The sequence below is a fragment of the Herpailurus yagouaroundi genome, unplaced genomic scaffold, assembly GCF_014898765.1.
Source record: "Herpailurus yagouaroundi ecotype Mexico unplaced genomic scaffold, PumYag 100, whole genome shotgun sequence".
Lineage (NCBI taxonomy): Eukaryota > Metazoa > Chordata > Mammalia > Carnivora > Felidae > Herpailurus > Herpailurus yagouaroundi.
The window spans coordinates 49,171,539-49,190,028 of NW_024412391.1; the positions used below are offsets into that span (position 1 = coordinate 49,171,539).

General features: G+C 34.6%; 1 protein-coding gene across 1 annotated transcript in view; it reads right to left on the bottom strand.

Moving 5' to 3' along the window:
* Window positions 1–422: 422 nt before the first annotated feature.
* The window catches only part of SP4 (Sp4 transcription factor), an 87,603-nt gene continuing 69,535 nt past the window's right edge, over window positions 423–18,490 (bottom strand). The window contains exon 6 of the mRNA XM_040472463.1: window positions 423–3,862. Within this exon, the coding sequence (XP_040328397.1) occupies window positions 3,615–3,862 (248 nt within the window). The 3' untranslated portion in view covers window positions 423–3,614. The remainder of the gene's footprint in view (window positions 3,863–18,490) is intronic.

Genomic DNA, 18,490 nt, shown 5'->3' on the forward strand with positions numbered 1-18,490 from the left:
GGAGGAAAAGACAACAGCTTTTGCTTAAAGATTTTGTGGCATTTATGTGGCATACTCCGCTTCTTAGTATTTCTGTGAGCTTAAATAGTATTTTAATTATGTGTTCATTTTTAGCTCTTCCTACAATTTCCTAACATTTACTGCTTTAAAAACATTTAAGTAAAAAATGTCCTAAATCAAATTTTAATTTCCATAAATGTCTAGGGCAATGGCTACAAATTAACATGAAATCTGCATCGGTGTTCTCTGGCAGTATGTTCAGAGAAATGGTGACCAGATCTTATACCAGGAATTATGAAGAGTTGCCAATACGTTTTCTAGTGAGAAGCATTTACTTCCCAGTGTTCACCGTGATAAGAAGGTTGATACTTCAAATAATTTATTGCTGCTTTATAGTATACATAATTAAATGAAGAAACATGTTAAACTCAAGGGAATTTTTAATAGGTTACTTGCAATTGTTATTGCAGGCAACAACTTGTACATGATTTTATTTCCAAATCCACAAAAAACAAATTTTATACAAATCAGCACTGTAAAAATGTCAATTACAGCCCCAGAGGCTTTGCTGGCAGAATAATTGTCTAAATTCTAGGATATGGGAAACAGGGTTTTTTCTGGATTCATCTTTTTTTTTTTTTATTTTTTTTTTTTTTTTTTTTTTTTTTTTTTTTTTTTTTTTACAAAAAAAATTTACAAGTGAAATGTTACTACAAAACTTTTTATAAGGAATTTTTGCAAAACATTTACATTTTACCATCAACTATTTCTGTTTTAAAATCATTATGTAGATTTAATACCCTATGCTGCACATCAATTTATGTGGGATGACAACTTAGTGACATGCATAAAAAAACACCACAAGGCATTAAAATGAAGACTTAAATACAAATATTGTTGCAATAAAACAGTTATAAAATTGAAAAATAGGACCTAAACATCATGCTTATCTAAGTTTGACAAATTAACTTTTTCTCCTAGATTACACACTTTTATTACTGCTCTCATGAGAGTGTGATAAATAATGACTTAACATCAAGTTCTAATGTAATCAGCAACACATACACAAACCTAACCAAAGAAAGTATACTGTAAGAAAAAACTATTCTAACACTGGAGTTCTACCATGATAAATACATAGCTTTGCACTGATAATTACAATAAAGAAAAGTTTTATAACGGTGGCAAAGGGAATGAACAGTGAAATGCCATTAAATATGACTCTACTGCACATCTGTGCCCTATTACTTATAACAGCTATATCCCACTGAGTCAAATAAAGGACATTGAAATTTACGATTCTTATAAGACAGAAAAGTGGATTCAGAATGGTATGCAGAACAGACTGTCAAAATAGTTCTCATTTCAGTTGTGAAATGTGCACCTGCTAACACAAATTAATGTATTTTATATGCTATAAAGCTATCCAGATTCAGTTTGTTAAATTTATAATAGGCCTCATTGTTGATTAAAAAATAACTTCCATTTCTGATGAGCATACACAGGTATGCATTAAAACCGGTTCATGGAATAACGGTGCAGAGAGCTCATACTTGGTATTAACAACAACGAAAAGTGTCACTTTGAGGAAACATGATTCAAACATTAGGAAAGTTTCTTTGCATAAAAAAATTTATAGCACTGATTGTGTAGCATAATGATAGATAAAATATATATTTGATGTTTCAGCTCCTATATAATAAAATTAAAATTCACACGACCAAATGCTCCTCTGTACCAAACAGAACAACAAACTGATTCTGATGTTTTAAAGCCAGATACATCAGTTGTTAAGAGTACATTAAATAAAATATACAAAACAATTTACAAAATCCAACTAAAATTTAAAGACTTTGTTACAAGTCTACAAAAGCTTTAAGAAACTTGAAATTTATAACCACAGTGTAAAAATTTTTTTTTCCTTTAATCTCAAAGCTTTTTTATACAAACTGAAAGCACAAAAGGCCTCCAGCTTTACAGAGCGCTACAAAGGGCTGGCCCGAAGTGTGCACAGTGTAAACAGTGATCGCTACAGTATTTCTCCTTCATCCAAAAGACAAGAAACACCACGATTCTGGAAGAGAATTTGCAGGAGTAGTACTTTTCCTGAAATAATAGAGAAATGCACAAGAAAACACGTACCTTTATTCAAACGGTCCCCAAACTAATAATGTTAATAAACCAGGCAGTTAAAAGTTTTAGTTTTCAAATGGTCAATTCCAATTCCATTATGTTTCCAGGTAAATACATTTTTAAAGTGAGAAATATCTTACTAATACTTAAACTGTTGGTATAATCCAAATTTGTTTCATAGGAGACTTTTGGCCACCTTTCCTAGAAGATCCTTGCATAAACAATAAAATATAATTGTTTTCCTTAGTCATTTATTTGAAAGTTATTCTGATTTTTAAAAAATAACGTGCTTCATAGTATCACATCATTATATATCTGTTAGGCTGTCTCTTTAGGGAAAATTCAGTTATTGGCATAACATAAAGATATTTCTATGTTATAAATTCGTAACCAGCCTTCTAACACAGTACTAGAAATAAAATGGGGTTGGCAAAATATTAGTAGAGAGTTAAAAGATAATTTTCTGCTGGCCTTAAAAAAAAAAAGTGTGATAATTCTTTCTTTGGCTACCAAGTCAAAGCATAAAGAATTCTGCACATTGTCAACATAACTCATATTTACAGAATATGAAACTACAGAATGATTTATACTCTAGGCAAATATTTCCAATATAAACATTTAAAATGAATTTTGTGGTTCAACCTAGGGTTAGGAATATCATCAATCCTAACTTCAAAACTTACATATGTTAGGTTGCCTCATTTTATTTTCCTGAAACTATTAGGAGTTTGTTTTAACCACCCTCCCCACCCCAGTATTTTCCTAAGGTTTCAATCTAAAATTTAACCTAAAGTTTAGCTCTAAGTTCCTCTTGTGTCTCCAAATGGAGAAAGTAATTGGACTTCACTGATTGTCTGCATACACACTACTATAATGTAGTGGTAATAAAGATCTGAGATGCATCTCAGATTACTTTTGTGGAACTTACCTAATTCAACTGTTGAAGAATTTCTAACATTTAGAAAAGACGGCCAAAACTATTTTCGGTTGATTTTCCAAAAAACAAGCTAAGGAAATAAAATATTATCCCTATCATCAGTTAACTGTTTTCTGTGCTATAGAAAAAAAATCTACATAAAATTATTACTGACTGAATTTATAACAAAGTACTTCCAAAGAAAACAAGTCCACTTAAGGTCCAGCCTGCAAACTACTGAGGTCTGTCTTTTTAAACATGTTAACACATGATGTTAAGAGAGGGGAAAATTCAGTTTAAAGATTATGTGATATATTTCCAAATGGCTACAACTTATAGTATGGAGGAAATACTTTTCTGTTACCAGTACATCAGTTTGCTTTTTGTATTTCTAAAAATTCAACACTTCACATGTTGACCCCAAATCTTGGAATATATAAAGAAGCCAAGAATGAAAACATGATTGATTTCCTACTCTGTAATCCACTTGACCAGCCCATTTCCAGATTTTCAAAGGTGTGTAAACTTAAGTGCAGCACTAGAGGTCTCTGTTATAAATAACTTTTCAGAATTCTTCCATGTTGGTTGAAACATTGGGAGTTGCTGGGTTTGAATCTTGAGAAATGGCTGCAACTGTGACAATTCTTGGGGAGCCAAGCACCTCTGTAACAGATGAGTCCAGTTCTCCCGAGGTAACAATGGCAAGAGCTGTCCCACCACCTTTCTTATTCTGGTGCGTTTTGACATGTTTGGAGAGATGATCACTCCGCATAAACCTTTTAGAACATTCCGGGCATTCAAACCTCTTTTCACCTAAACAAAAAAACAGTGAATGAAGTCATACATTATTTATTTATTTATTTTAATTTTTTTTAACGTTTATTTATTTTTGAGAGAGAGAGAGACAGAGCATGAATGGGGGAGGGTCAGAGAGAGAGGGTGACACAGAATCTGAAACAGGCTCCAGGCTCTGAGTTGTCAGCACAGAGCCCGACGCGGGGCTTGAACTCACAGACTGTGAGATCATGACCTGAGCCGAAGTCGGACACTTAACCGACTGAGCCACCCAGGCGCCCCAAATACATACTTTATTTAAATGAAATAATAATGTCAAATAATTTCTCTTCTGGTCATACCATACTTTTGTTTAACTTTTGACCAGATGCAAAATACTTTCATTCTGTTTTATTTTAAAGCGCTATCAAACAAGCAGCGCAGAACAGGAAAAAGAGCATGTGACTCGGAATCAATGAGTTGAGTTAAAGTCTTGGTTCTGCTAAGAACTGGAAGTAAAAGCTGAAGCAAGTTAAAGAGCCACTCTGTGCCTCAGTTTCCCCATTTACGAAATGAGGATTTCTTTCTTTCTTTTTTTTTTTGAATGTTTATTTATTTTGGGGAGCAGAGAGAGAGGACAGAGGATCCAAAGCAGGATCCGGGCAGACAGTGAGTCTGATGCAGGGCTCAAAATCCAGAACCGTGAGATCATAACCTGAGCCGAAGTTGGGCGCTCAACTGACTGAGCCACCCAGACGAGTTGAAAGTAAGAGGATTTCTAACAGAATCTCAAAAATCTTTTCCAGGTATAACAATATATAGTTCAAGGCTCATGTCTACTCTTTACTACCTACTGTCTCTGTTTCAATTATAATGCCTAGAGGCAAGGGCACCTGGATGGCTCAGCCGGTTGAGTGTCTGACTTTGGCTTAGGTCATGATCTCGCGGCTCCTGAGTTCAAGCCCCGCGTTGGGCTCTGTGCTGACAGCTCGGAGCCTGGAGCCTGCTTCAGATTCTATGTCTCCCTCTCTCTGCCCCTCCCCCACTCATGATCTGTCCCTCTCTGTCTCTCAAAGACGAATAAACGTTAAAAAAAAAATTTAATAATGCCTGGAGGCAGAAAAACTATCTTAGAACTACCTCAAATAAAATCAGTTAATAATTTAATAGTACACTGAGTTTCTTCACAAGGCAAAAATGAGAGGCGAATACTGCGTTTCAAATTTAATAATTTGTACGTGTCACAGAATAAGGCTGTCAGGTTCTCGTATACAAAGTGACCCTGAAATATGCTCTCCTTAAGATGTAAGATAGCTCCACAGGAACTAACTACTTCTCTGTTTTGGAATAAAAACAAATTAAATGTTACCTTAAAAGAAAAAAGACATTTCACTTCTGTGTACAATGGATGGGGCACAAAAAAATGTGGTTAAGTGGTGTGTCGTCGTGTTCACAACAGATCAACTATTAGCTTTAGTCCTTTCCTCTAAGTTTGTTACTTAAGGGAAAGAAATGTTTTCCAAGTCTGATACTAGGACTTGAATAATAAGGAAATTCAGTTTGGCTGACTTCTTTACTCGGCCTTGCTTTGGACTTACCAACAGAAAATCTATAGGTTCAAGTCCATCCATATCAGATAATTCCCCCACATCTTTGTGTTTGCTTCTATTTTCTAAAAAAATTACATTGGCAATATCTCATTTAAACTTTCTCTTTCAGTCTTGAAAAATTAAATGAAAGGGTAAGTACATGGTTTAGACAAAATTCTCAAAAACATTTATTCTTCCTGAATGCTGATACATAGAAAAGGCCAAAAAATGATTAAATGAGGGTGTTAGGTTAAGATCAACCTTGAACTCCTCTATTTCAAGTCTCCCATTTTACTTCAAAAGAAAAATTCATAATTTACAAATTTTAAAGCTTCAAGATCTTATTTCTCACTTTCATTTTATAAATGTGTGAGCTGAGGCTCAGAAATTAATTAATCTTCTTGGGAAATCAAAGAACTTATTAGTATCACAGCAGGATTCAAGGCACTGTATTTCTAGTTTGGGTTTTTAATGCTACACCATCAAAGTGCAATTACAGTCCTCTGTTCTTTTATAACAACAATGGCCAGTAATAATCACAAGAAATCAGGTGGTGATGGCTTGAAGACACAAGATCATTTAGTAAGCCCTGAATCAAATGGGTGATCAACCTGTACACGGTAGTTGTTTAATAAGTCTTTGTTAGCTGTGGTGATGTTTGTGAACTCATTTTTCAACAAATATTTGTTCAGTATCCACAATGTGCCAAGCAACAGTGATACAAAAATGAACAAGTGAGAGTCTCTGACATTTTAACATCCCATTATCTTAAGATAGTCATTTGCAACCACATGGAGCTAACAGTAACAATTAAGAAATTCAAGTCCTAGATACTCTAGTGGCAAACTGTAAGATACGTGAGATATCATGGTGACAGCATTTGTATGAGGACCTTTTAGTCTGTCTACTTCTAACTGGTGTGGGTGTCAATTAATTTTAAGCAATGAAAGTTGGCTAGAATCTCAAAATAAGTAAATTACGCTACGCAATTAAACTAATGTTAGGGAAATGACATTTTATTGTGCTATCCTTTTCCACAAAGAAGTGTTTTCTGTGGTGTCAATTTCTAAGTTTCTTATTGTTGGCCAAAATTATCATTACTCTTTATTGCAAGGAAGTCAGAGTTCCTGTACTAATGTAATACAGTATCTTCCTTATATTTATAATTGTTATTTTATAATTATTCTTAGGAGATTAATACTTTTATAGTTAGTACAAATAAAAACTGAAACTTGATACTAGATTACTTATGATGGGCAGGAATGGCTCCCAAAGGTGTCCATGCCCTAATCCCTTGGAACTTATGAATATGTTTTATTACACGGCAAGGGATGTAACAAAGATAACAGAGGTTAATACGGGAAGATTATTCTGATTTAACTGAGCGGGCCCAATCTAATCACATGAGCTATTAAAAGCTAAGTTTTCTTCAGGTGGAGTCAGAGTTGCAGAAGGAAAAATCAGAGAGATTAGAAATGAAAGGGATTTGACCTGCAATTGGTGAAGGGTGCCACATGGAAAGTATGAGAAAGAATGTGGACAGCCTCCAGGAACAAACAACAGCCTACAGCTGAAAGCCAGCAAGGAAACAGGGACTTGTGTCCTTCAAGAGCAAAAACAATTTGGTTGACAGTGTCAGTGAGTTTGGAAGCAGCTTTTCTCCTACAGCTGTCAGTAAGGAATAGCCCAGCTGACACCCGAGTTTGACTTTGTGAGGCACTAAGTGGAGGACCCAGACCAAGCCTACTCAGACTTCTGACTTAAAGAAATTGTGATACAATAAATGTGTGTTCTTTTGAGCTGTTAAATTTGAGACAGTTTATTATGGCAGCAATAGAAAACTAAGAGTTACTTAAGTCAGAACCTCGAAAAAAATTAAAGCATAATAAGGAAATAAATGATGGCTGATCTATATGGTTCAAAATCTGTGAAGTCTCTTCATTACAGGTACCCAAAGCATGTTAAGGACAAATTCCAAATTTCATTTCTTTTTTATTAAACTTTATTTATTTTGAGGGAGGGAGAGAGAGAGAACGAGTGGGGCGGGGGAGAGGGAGACAGAGAATCCCAAGTAGGCTTCGTACCTTGTCAGTGTGAAGTCAGTGCAGAACTTTAACTCACAAACTGAGATGATGATCTGAACCAAAATCAAGGGTCAGATGCTTAACCGACCGAGCCACCCAGATGCCCCCCCAAATTTTATTTCTACCACAAAATATCAAGAACATAACTCAAACAATTTTGGTTTAACTGAGTATAGATAAAAGAATTGCTTCTTTTACCTATGTTATTAAGAGAAGGCCATGTTGTATTACATGATTGTTAAAATATGGTAGTCTTTTAAAAGGATTTAAGTAGAAGATTCATATTTAGAAACGACATTAGATTACTTCTTAGCATAATATTCTCAACAGTAATCTCTCTCAGAAAAAAACCTGATTGTCAAATGAAATCACAGATATGAATGAATGCAATAAATCAGCTCTTTTAAGCTTTATTTGAAGTACCATCAAGAGCCAATTATCTTGCTATCATAGTTCTGCCTTTCATCTGTTTTCAACATGTTACCCTCAAATCTAAGCTAATATAATGCATAAAACATACTTTATGAATTAATGTTATTTCTAAATTTGTCATTTGATAATATATTTAGAAATTAAAATTAGTTTTTTAGGGGCGTCTGGGTGGCTCAGTCGGCTAAGCCACCAACTCCTGATTTTGGCTCAGGTTATAACCTCACAGTTCATGGGTTTGAGCCCTGTATCAGGCTCCACACTGTCAGTGTGGAGCCTGCTTGGGATTCTTTCTTTCCCTCTCTCTCTCTCTCTCACTCTGTCTGCCCCTCTGGAGCACGCTCACTCACTCTCTCTCAGACTAAATAAACTTGAAAAAAAATAAATTAATTTTTTATATTTAAATTAAAATTAATTTCAGGAACTAAGTGACTGTATTAGTTTCCCTGGACTTTTGTAAGAAAGCCCATACAAACTGGGTAGCTCCAAAGACAGGTATCTATTCTCTCAAGTTCTGGATGCCAGAAGTCGAAAATGAAGGTGTCAGTAGGGCAATGCTCCCACCAAAGGCTCTAGCGAAGAATTTTTTCTTGCCTTATCCCAGCTTTGGTGACTTCTGGGAATCCTTGGAATTCACTGGCTTGTAGCTGCATCTCTCTAATCTCTCCCTCTGTCTTCACGTGGGAAGTGTCTCTGTGTCGTCTTCCCTTCTTACAAAGACATTACTCAGTAATTGGATTTAGGGTCCACTAGGTCCTAAATCTTAGTCACTGTGTGTAGTATGACCTCATCTTTATTTAATCTGCAAAAAAACCTATTTCCAAATAAGGTCACATTCACCAGAGGTTAGGACTTGAACATATCCCTCTGAGACACACAATTTAACACACGACAGGGACATTTTTAAATGTCTGGCATTTGTTATAACTAAGTAAAAAACATACCCCTTTGCTCATGAATAACTTTTATCAAATATCCATGTGTAGCATATACAGTTTGACCCCTGAAAAACAGAGGGGTTAGGAGCACCGACCCCCATACCTGCACAAATGAAAATTTGCGTGTAACTTTTCACTGCCCCAGACTTAACTACTAATAGCCTATTGTTGATCAGATGCCTTGCCAATAGCATAATCAATTAACACATATTTTGTGTTAAAAAATATTATATACCGTATTCTAACAATAAAGTAAACTAGAGGGACGCCTGGGTGGCTCAGTCAGTTAAGCATCTGATTTCGGCTCAGGTCATGATCTCACGGTTCATGACTTCAAGCCCAGCATCGGGTTCTGTGCTGACAGCTCAGACCCTGGAGCCTGCTTCGGATTCTGTGTTTCCCTCTCTTTCTGCCTCTCCCCCACTCATGTTGTCTCTCTCTCTCTCTTAAAAATAAATAAACATTAAAAAATTTAAAAAGTAAACTAGAAGAAAGAAAACATTATGAAGAATATCATAAGGAAGAGAAAATATATTTATAGTACTTTACAGTATTTATATATAAAAAAAAAAAATCCACATATAAGTGGACCTGAGCAGGTCAAAACTGTGCTGTTCAAGGGTCAACCATACACTATTTCTTAGTAACAATAACACCATTTATTTACAACCCACATTAAATAAACAATTTTTCAATTTTTTTCTAAGAAGGCTAGTTATTCAAACTGGGAGGCCTGTTGGCTCCTGTAACCCTCGCCTCCCAACACCTTTATAACCTACTGGTCCCTCTGGATACTCTTTTTTACCTACCCAGCCTAGAATATCTAAATGAATCTTTCATGAGTACCTTCATTTTTCCTCTGTCATTACCTGTAGATAAAAGTAAATTAAAAGGGGGAAGAAAAATAATTTCAGATAAGTCATGTGGCTTACATCTTCCCAAATTAGAGAAACTAGGAGTAAAGGAAGGTTAAGTATGAAGGACAATGGAAGTAAGACTCAAAAAGACTGAGATGATGATTACTATTATTAAGATTTTATTGTTAAGTAATCTCTACACTCAACACAGGGCTTAAACTCACAACCTGAGACCAAGTCACATGCTTCACTGGTCAAGATAGCCAGGCGCTCCAAGTAGATTTAGATAATTATTAAAATAATGTGGAAGCTGGGGCATCTGGGTGCCTTAAGTCGGTTAAGCATCTGACTTCTACTCAGGTCACGATCTCACAGTTTGGTTTGTGAATTTAAGACCCGCATCGGACTCTGATGTCAGCACAGAGCCTTCTTTGGATCCTCTGTCTCCCTCTCTGCTCCTCCCCTGCTCGCACGTGCTCACTCTCTCAAAAATAAGTAAACATTAAAAAAAAAAAAGGGGGGGAATCTGACCCCCAAAAAATAGGTTTGCAAGGCTGTTCTGAGCGATGGGCTGAGACTTGAGACTTATAAGGACATCAATTTGCATTATGAGTAAGTTTTCATTTCTTCACTCAGCAATTACCTATTTGAATATAGGAATCATATGATCAATTTTATCACAAATGCTTTTTTAAAGCAATCTTATCTACTCTAATAGTTTTAACTGTGATCTATAAATGAATAATGGCATCAAGATCCAGATTTCTAAACCCAACTGGGAATTCAACATCTCTGAGATATGCCATTTACATCATTTAAAATATCACAAAATTCATCATTGTTTATTAAAAAAAATGGCTGAATCTTGATTAGAACAGCAAATTTTATGGTATTTTAACTTCCCTAATTCCATCTTAAACTCCCCAGAAGGCCCACTAGCTACCAGAGGGAGAAGAGAGCTGGAACTCTTTCAAAACCTCATTTCCAAGGAATTGCCTTATGTGACCTGTCCAATCTGTCTAGTGGTTCTTTGGAGGGCTTCACTTGAAAACTATTGTACTGAACCTGACCTGGAGGTAGTCCAATGTGAAAAGTCTTTTCAGGGCCAGAAAGGAACAGGTGTTTGTCTAAACAATTGTAGGTAAGTGTTTTAACTTCATGGATGCCCCAGGCGATGGATTAACACTTGGGACAAACAACAAGACTGAACAAAAAGCTTAAAAGGAGGAGCTGGGAGATAAAATATCCATAGTGGCTTTGAAAAAAAGCTCTGTCATTTCCTTGGAATCTAGATGGCCACATATATACTTTAAAGCGTGAGCCTGGGGGCACCTGGGTGGCTTAGGTTGAGGGTCTGACTCTTGATTTCGGCTCAAGTCATGGTCCTCAGGTTGTGGGATCGAGCCCTGCAGTGTCCTATATGTGGAGTGTGAAGCCTGCTTGAGATTCTCTCTTCTTCTACTGCCCTCCCCAGCTTACACACTCTCTCTCTCTAAAATAAAAAATGAAATGAAATGAAAATGGAAATGAAAGCTGTGAGCTGCTCAGGAAAAGCCTGAGAAGGCCCAAACTCTCATGTGTGCTTAACTTTTGAGGCTCTACATAAGCAGAAAGTGAAGGCTAAAACAGAGTCGTCAACTGTCTGGGTGAGTATTGAAGGGCACTCCAACATACACACAAAGAGTGAGAGATTCATTGTTTTAAAGATATATAAAGAGAGAATATATGCAGAAAGGATAACTGAAAACTTCCCACATCTGATGAAAAACATTAATGTACACATCTAAGAAACTCAATAAGCTCCAAATAGGTTAAATGGAAAGAGATTACCAGTTAGACATATCACAAACTGCTTAAAGTAAAAAACAAAGAGAATCTACAAAGTAGCAAGAGAAGTGATGCATTACCTACAAAGGATTGTCAAATAATAGCAGCTGATTTTTTTTTTTTTATCAGAGCTCATAGAGGCCAGAAAGCACTGAGATGATACAAGGAAAGTCCTGTCAACCAAGAATTCTATATACAGCAAAACCATTTTTCAAAAATGAGGAGAAATTCAGATATTCCCAGATTAATAAAAACTTGAAGAATTTATTTTTAGTAGATTTGTACACCTAGATTATTGTAATATGTGAACTGTAATCCCCAAAGCAGGCAATCACTAAGAAAATAATATATTAACATTATTATAAAGAAATGACATTAAAATAATACACAAGGTCTATTTATTTAACACCAAATGCCAATAACAGAGGGATACAGGAACAAAAAAGACAGAATCATACAGAAAACAAATACCAAAATGGTGGAAGCCCTCATCAGTAATTCCATCAAATGAATGTATTAATGCTCCAATTAAAAGGCAGAGGTTGCCAGAATAAATTAAAGACAAACATGATCCAACTATTATGCTGTCTAAAAGAGGCTCACTTTAAACTCAAGCATGAATGGGCTAAAAGTAAAAGGATGGAAAAAAAATATAACATGCAAACGAGAGCTGAAATAGTTGTTTTAACAGACCAATATGATAAAAATAGTAACCACAAACAAGGACACTTTATGATAAAACTCATTCCCATCAAGAAGATATAGCAATCATACATATACATGCACATAACAATAGAGCCCTGAAGCATAAGAAACAAAACTGAGAGAAGTGAAGGGAGGCAGAAAATTCTACAATATACTTATTCTTCTCCTGTATTCTCCATTTCATTTGGTAGCAGTTATCATTGGTACCAATTATCTCTTTTCTCACATTTAATAATCACCATGTCCTGTCAATTTTATTACACAAACATTTCCTGGAATGGGTCCCTATATATTGTTACAACTTCTGTTTTACTTAGGATCTTAACAATTGTCTTTGATAATTGGTCTCAATATTACTCCCTGTGAATTTATTCTCCATACAAATACCAAATGGTCTAAAATAAAAAGATGACTACCTGATTAACTGCTGGAAACTTTCAGTGGTTTCCTATTTCCTATGGCTGTGGAAAAAAAAATTAAATAGTATATAATATAACATCCTACAGTAACTGGCCTCTGCCAACCTTTTTTGTTTAATCTACTGTCACAAATATTATGGTTCCCAAACACTGAACTGTTTATAGGTCTTGACATTTGCTACTTTCTTTTTTTGTATGAATTGGATCCTAGATCAGGATAAAAATTTTTGGATTTTGCTTCACCTACTAGCCATGAACTTTGGGCAACTTCTCTATCCAATTCTTAGTTTCTTCATTTAAAACTAGGAATAACAGAGATACCTATTTTATGTTATTGCTCAAAGGATTAAATTAGAAAATGAATGCAAAAAAGCATTTAGAAAAATCCCTGCACACTGAAAGGACGCAGAAATTTTAGTTACTGCCTGTCCCAATTTGTTTACTACTCCCATGGCTTATTCTTATTAATCATGAATCTCTCAACTTGGCTCAAGGAACTAAGTTTGGGCCTTAGTAAAGAAATCAATCAACCTCCTAAGACTTCAGGTTAGTCCTTATTTATAAAATGACAGGGTTGCACATAATCCTTTTTAGAAGTTCCTCTGGCTCAAATCCTATTATCCTTGGAAGAGTTAAGAGAAGTGTATGATATTGAAGCATATGTATGAAGCATATGAAAATGGCTTTGGATTCTTAAAAAAAAAAAAAAAATCTCCCTTTTTTCAATTTAATTTCTCAAAGATAAGACTTTGTCTCACACTTTAAAAACTTTGTTTTAATTTATATACAGTAAAATTATTCTTGGTACATAGCTCTGTGAATTTTGACAAATGTATTAAATCATTTAGTCATCAACCAAGTAAACATATGGAAGAGTTGCTATCACTTCCAAAAATTCCTTCACAAAGCCTTTCTATAGTTAAATGCTCTTTTTCACCCTTTTTCACCCTAGAAAACAATAATCTGTTCTCTGTCTCTATAGTTTTTACTTTTCCATAATATCATATAAATGAAGTCATATAATAGGTAGGCTTTTGATGCTAGGATCATTCACTTAACATAATGCATCTGAATTTTATCCCTGTGGTTGTGTATATTAATAATGCATTCCTCTGTGTTGAAGGGTGGTACTCTCTTGTATAGATATGTGTTGGTTCACAAACTGGCCCTTTACACAAAGGGCAAGAAGAAACCAAAAGAGGCAGACCATTCCACATTGGTAGGTGCAAGTTTTAACTTACAAGAAAGGGAACTTACTTATGAGGCTTGTTTTGGATAGCCTTCAGATGAATAGATCTCTGTACCCACTTGCCAAATCTTAAAAGTTTACACAGAAGTCTTAACTGGGTTCAGTGACATACACTGTCCAGATGGTTTCAACACCACTCTCTCTCAAGGCTACATCCTTAGAATAGCTCCCAGTGTGGGAAGAGTGGGCACAATGTATATTACAAGGACATGGGAGGGAGGTGAGAAGCCTCTGATTACACAGGTTCAGCTTGCAGGTCAACCAGCAGTCAAGTCCTCTCAATTACCTCTTCCAACAATATAACACAATTTTTTATCCATTTACCAGTTGAATATTTGGATTATTTCCAATTTAAGGTGATTATAAATAAAATCTGCTATACATATATACATAGCTTTTTGTGTGAACATAGTTTTTATTTCTTTGGGGTGAATACTCAAGAGTAGATTGCTAGGTCGTATTTGCTAAATATATGTTTAACTTTATATGAAAATTCCAAAATGTTTCCAAAGATGCTGTACCATTTTGCTTTTCCAATGGCTTGGCATTCTTGCCAATGCTTCTAATTGTCAGGATTTTGGTGTCCTTGTCTTTAGTTTTAGCCATGTTAACAGAAGTGTGCTGGTATTTTGTTGCAATTTTAATTTGCATTCCTCAAATAACAGGTGATGTGGAATATTTTCATGTGCTTTTCACATGTATATCCTCTTTGGTGAAATGTCCAAATCCTTTGCCAATTTTTAAAAACTGGGTTTTTTGTTTACAAATTGTTAAGCTGTGAGAATTCCTTATATATTCTAGATGAAAGTACATGTCAGATATGTTTTTTTTTCCAAATATTTTCTCAGCGTGTGTCTCGTGTTTTCATTTTCTTAAGAAAATGTTTAACAGAGCAAAAGTTTTTGTCTTTATCAAGTCCAATTTATCAGTTCTTTTATGGATTGTACTTTTGGTGTTGTATTAAAAACATTTATTTGTATGAACAGCCTTTTTTATAGATACCAGGGTTTTTCTAAATAGACAACCAGGGTGTCTGCAAATAAAGACACTTAATTCTTTCATTACAATCTATATGTCTTTTCCTGCTTTAGTGTACTGGGTAGGTCTTCCAGTACAATGGTGAAGAAGATTGATTAAAAAAAAAAAAAAAAAGAAAAAGCAGACATCTCTGCCTTGTTCCTTATCCTATAGGTATTAGGTCCTCCATCATTAAGTAAAAACTTAACTATAAGTTTTTAACAAATACCCCTTACCTGGTTAAGGATATAACCTTTAATTCTTAAGTTTGCTGAGAGTTCTTATCAAACCAAATGCAGATTTTCCCAAATGCTTTTGGTGTATGTATTTAAGTAATCATATGATTTTTTTTCCTTCTCTTGTTAATATGGTAAATTACATTGACTGATTTTGGAATGTTCAATCAGCCTTCATTCTTGGAATAAACACAACTGAGTCATGATATATTAGTCTTTTTAATATATTACTGGACTTGGTTTAATATTTTGTTGAGGATTTTGACATTTGTATTTATGAGGATACTGGTCTGTTAAGTTTTTTTCTTTTTCACTAGTAATGTCTTTCTCTGGTGTTAGTATCAAGTTAATGAAGGCCTCATAAAATACTTGAGTGTTCCCTCATTTAGTTTCTAAAAATGACTGCAGAATTGGTATCATTTATTGCTTAATATAGTAGAATTTGCCAATAAGGTTTTCTTTCTGAGCCTAGGGTTTTGTCAAAAGTTTTTTTTTTTAATTTTTTTCAACGTTGATTTATTTTTGGGACAGAGAGAGACAGAGCATGGACAGGGGAGGGGCAGAGAGAGAGGGAGACACAGAATCGGAAACAGGCTCCAGGCTCTGAGCCATCAGCCCAGAGCCCGACGCGGGGCTCGAACTCACGGACCGCGAGATCGTGACCTGGCTGAAGTTGGACGCTTAACCGACTGCGCCACCCAGGCGCCCCAAAAGTTTTTAGTTAAAATTCAATTTCTTTAATACATATGGTGGTGCTATTCATATTATTTATTTCTTCTTGAGCAAGTATTGATCATTTGTGTCTTTTAAAGAGTTGATCCACTTCACCTTAGTCATCTAATTCAGAGTGTAGAATTATTCATAGCATTCCTTTACTATTATATTGTCTGTAGGAGCTCTAATAATATCTCCCTTTTCCATTCCTGGCATTGATAAATTTTCTTGGCCAATGTGGATAGACTTCTCAATTCTACCTTTTCAAAGAAAACTTAGCTTTGGTTTGAATGATCTTCTTTATTAATTTTTCTATTTTCAATTTTATTTGTCCTCTTTATTGCTTCGTAACTTCCTGTTTTGCGTTTGATTCATTTGTTTTCTAGCTCTTTAAGGTACAAGCTCATTCTATTTAAGAATTATTGACTTAAAACCTTTCTTTGTTACTAATAAAAGCATTCAATGCCATAAATTCCTTCCAAGTACTATTTTACCTACATCCCACAAATTTTGATATGTATTTTCATTCAACTGAAAATATTTTGTAGTATCCTTTGAGATATCCTCTTGACGCACAGGGTTAGTCAGAAATGCGTTGGTTAGTTTCCAAAATTTGGAGGTTTCCCAGATATTTTTGTTACTGACTTACAGTTTAATTCTATTATGATCTGAGAACATACTTTGTGTGATTTCTATTCTTTTAATTTGTTAAGGTGTATATCATGGCAAAGAACATAATTTATCTTCAAGAATGCTCCATGTACTCATATATAAAATGTTCTGTTGCAATTGGCTAAAGTGTTCTATGAATGTCAGTTAGTGCAATTTGACTGATAATGTTCTATATCCTTTCTACTTTTCTGTCTACTTGTAACAATTACTAAGAAAAGAGTGTCAACTCTACAAGACTAATTGTGGATTGGTCTATTTTTCCTTTTAGTTCCATCAGTTCTTGCTTCATAGATTTTAGAGCTCTGTTGTTAAGTGCCTATTGTATTTAGAATTGTTATGCCTACGTGGAAAGTGAGCCATTCCATCATTAAAAAATGTCTTGTCATATCCAGTAATTTTCATTGTTTTATGAAGTTTATTTTGTCTGTATTATACATAATTATTGATTATATTTAAGTCTATCATTTTGGTATCTGTTTTCCATTTCTGTCCTGTTTTTCATTTTTGTTTTTCCCTTTTCTCCTTTCTTTTGGGTTATTTATTATTTAGCATTCTATTTTAATTTATTCTCCTTACCGCCCCCCCAAATCTCTGTATTTTTAGTAGCCGATAAAAGGGATTACAATATGCATATCTAACTTTTCATAACACATATACCAAGTTCTAGATTTTCACAGTAAAACAAAGAAGTTTCAACCATATAGACTCTTTACCCTCTCCACTTCACACTGTATTTACCACATATATTACATTCACATACAATGAAATATACCTGTATTAAGATTTTTATTTTAAACAAACATTTTTTAAAAATTTAAGCAGAGGAAATATAGCCCGCTATATTTACCCAAGTATTTACCATTTATTTTGCTTTTTTTTTTTTTTTAATTAAATTTCTCTGGTATGATTTCCTTTCAGCCTAAAAAACTTTTAGCATTTTTTTTGAGTAGACAAATATCATAAATATTTAGCAGATAAAGATCATAAAATGTCATAAAACATGACAACAAATTCGTAGATTTTCTTCATCTGAAAATCCCTTTGTTTTGCCTTTCTTATTGAGGATACTTTCACTGGATATAAAATGCTGAGTTGGCAATTCTTTTCTTTTTCTGGCCTCCATATTCTCTGAAGAGAAATCATTCATCGTTCAAATTTCTGTTCTTCTATACATAATGTGTCATTTTTTCAGACTCCTTTCCAGATTTTTTCTTTACCTTTGATTTTTAGCAAATTGATTATCATGTATCTGGGCATGATTTCTTGTCAATTCCTGTTTGGAATTCAACGGGCATCTTAAATCTATAATTTACACCTAATAATGGCTGAAGTCTCAGTTCATTATTTTGTCAAAGATTTTTCTACATCACACTTTTCCTCCTCTCCTTCTGAAACTCCAATGACAACCAACTTTGTAAGTTCCACAAGTCCCTGAGACCTAGTTCATGTTTTTCCCCTGATCTTTTTTCTTTTCTGTTCTTTACACTGTATAATTTCTAGTGAACTATCTTCAACTTCAGTGACTCTTCTGTTATCTCTATTTGCTGTTGAGCACATATAATGAATTTTTAACTCTGCATAATGCATTTTTTTTCAGTTCCAAAATTACCATTTAGTTCTTTTTTAGAGTTTCAATTTTGCTTCTGAAAACTTCTGCCTTTCTTTTTATTTCAAACATGTCTACCTTTAGTCCACGAATGATGGTTATAATAGCTGCTTTAAAGTCATTGATAATTCCAACACGTGGATCATCTTGACACAGTCACAAAGTCACAAAGTCAACTTTACTTGAGTCACAGTATGTTGAATAATTTTGGGTTGTATCCCAGACATTTTGGATATTACGTTGTGGTGACTTTGCATCCTGTTAAAGAATCCTCTGGGGAACGTTAAGTTTTTGTTTTAGTAGGCAACTGACCTATCTGGTTTCA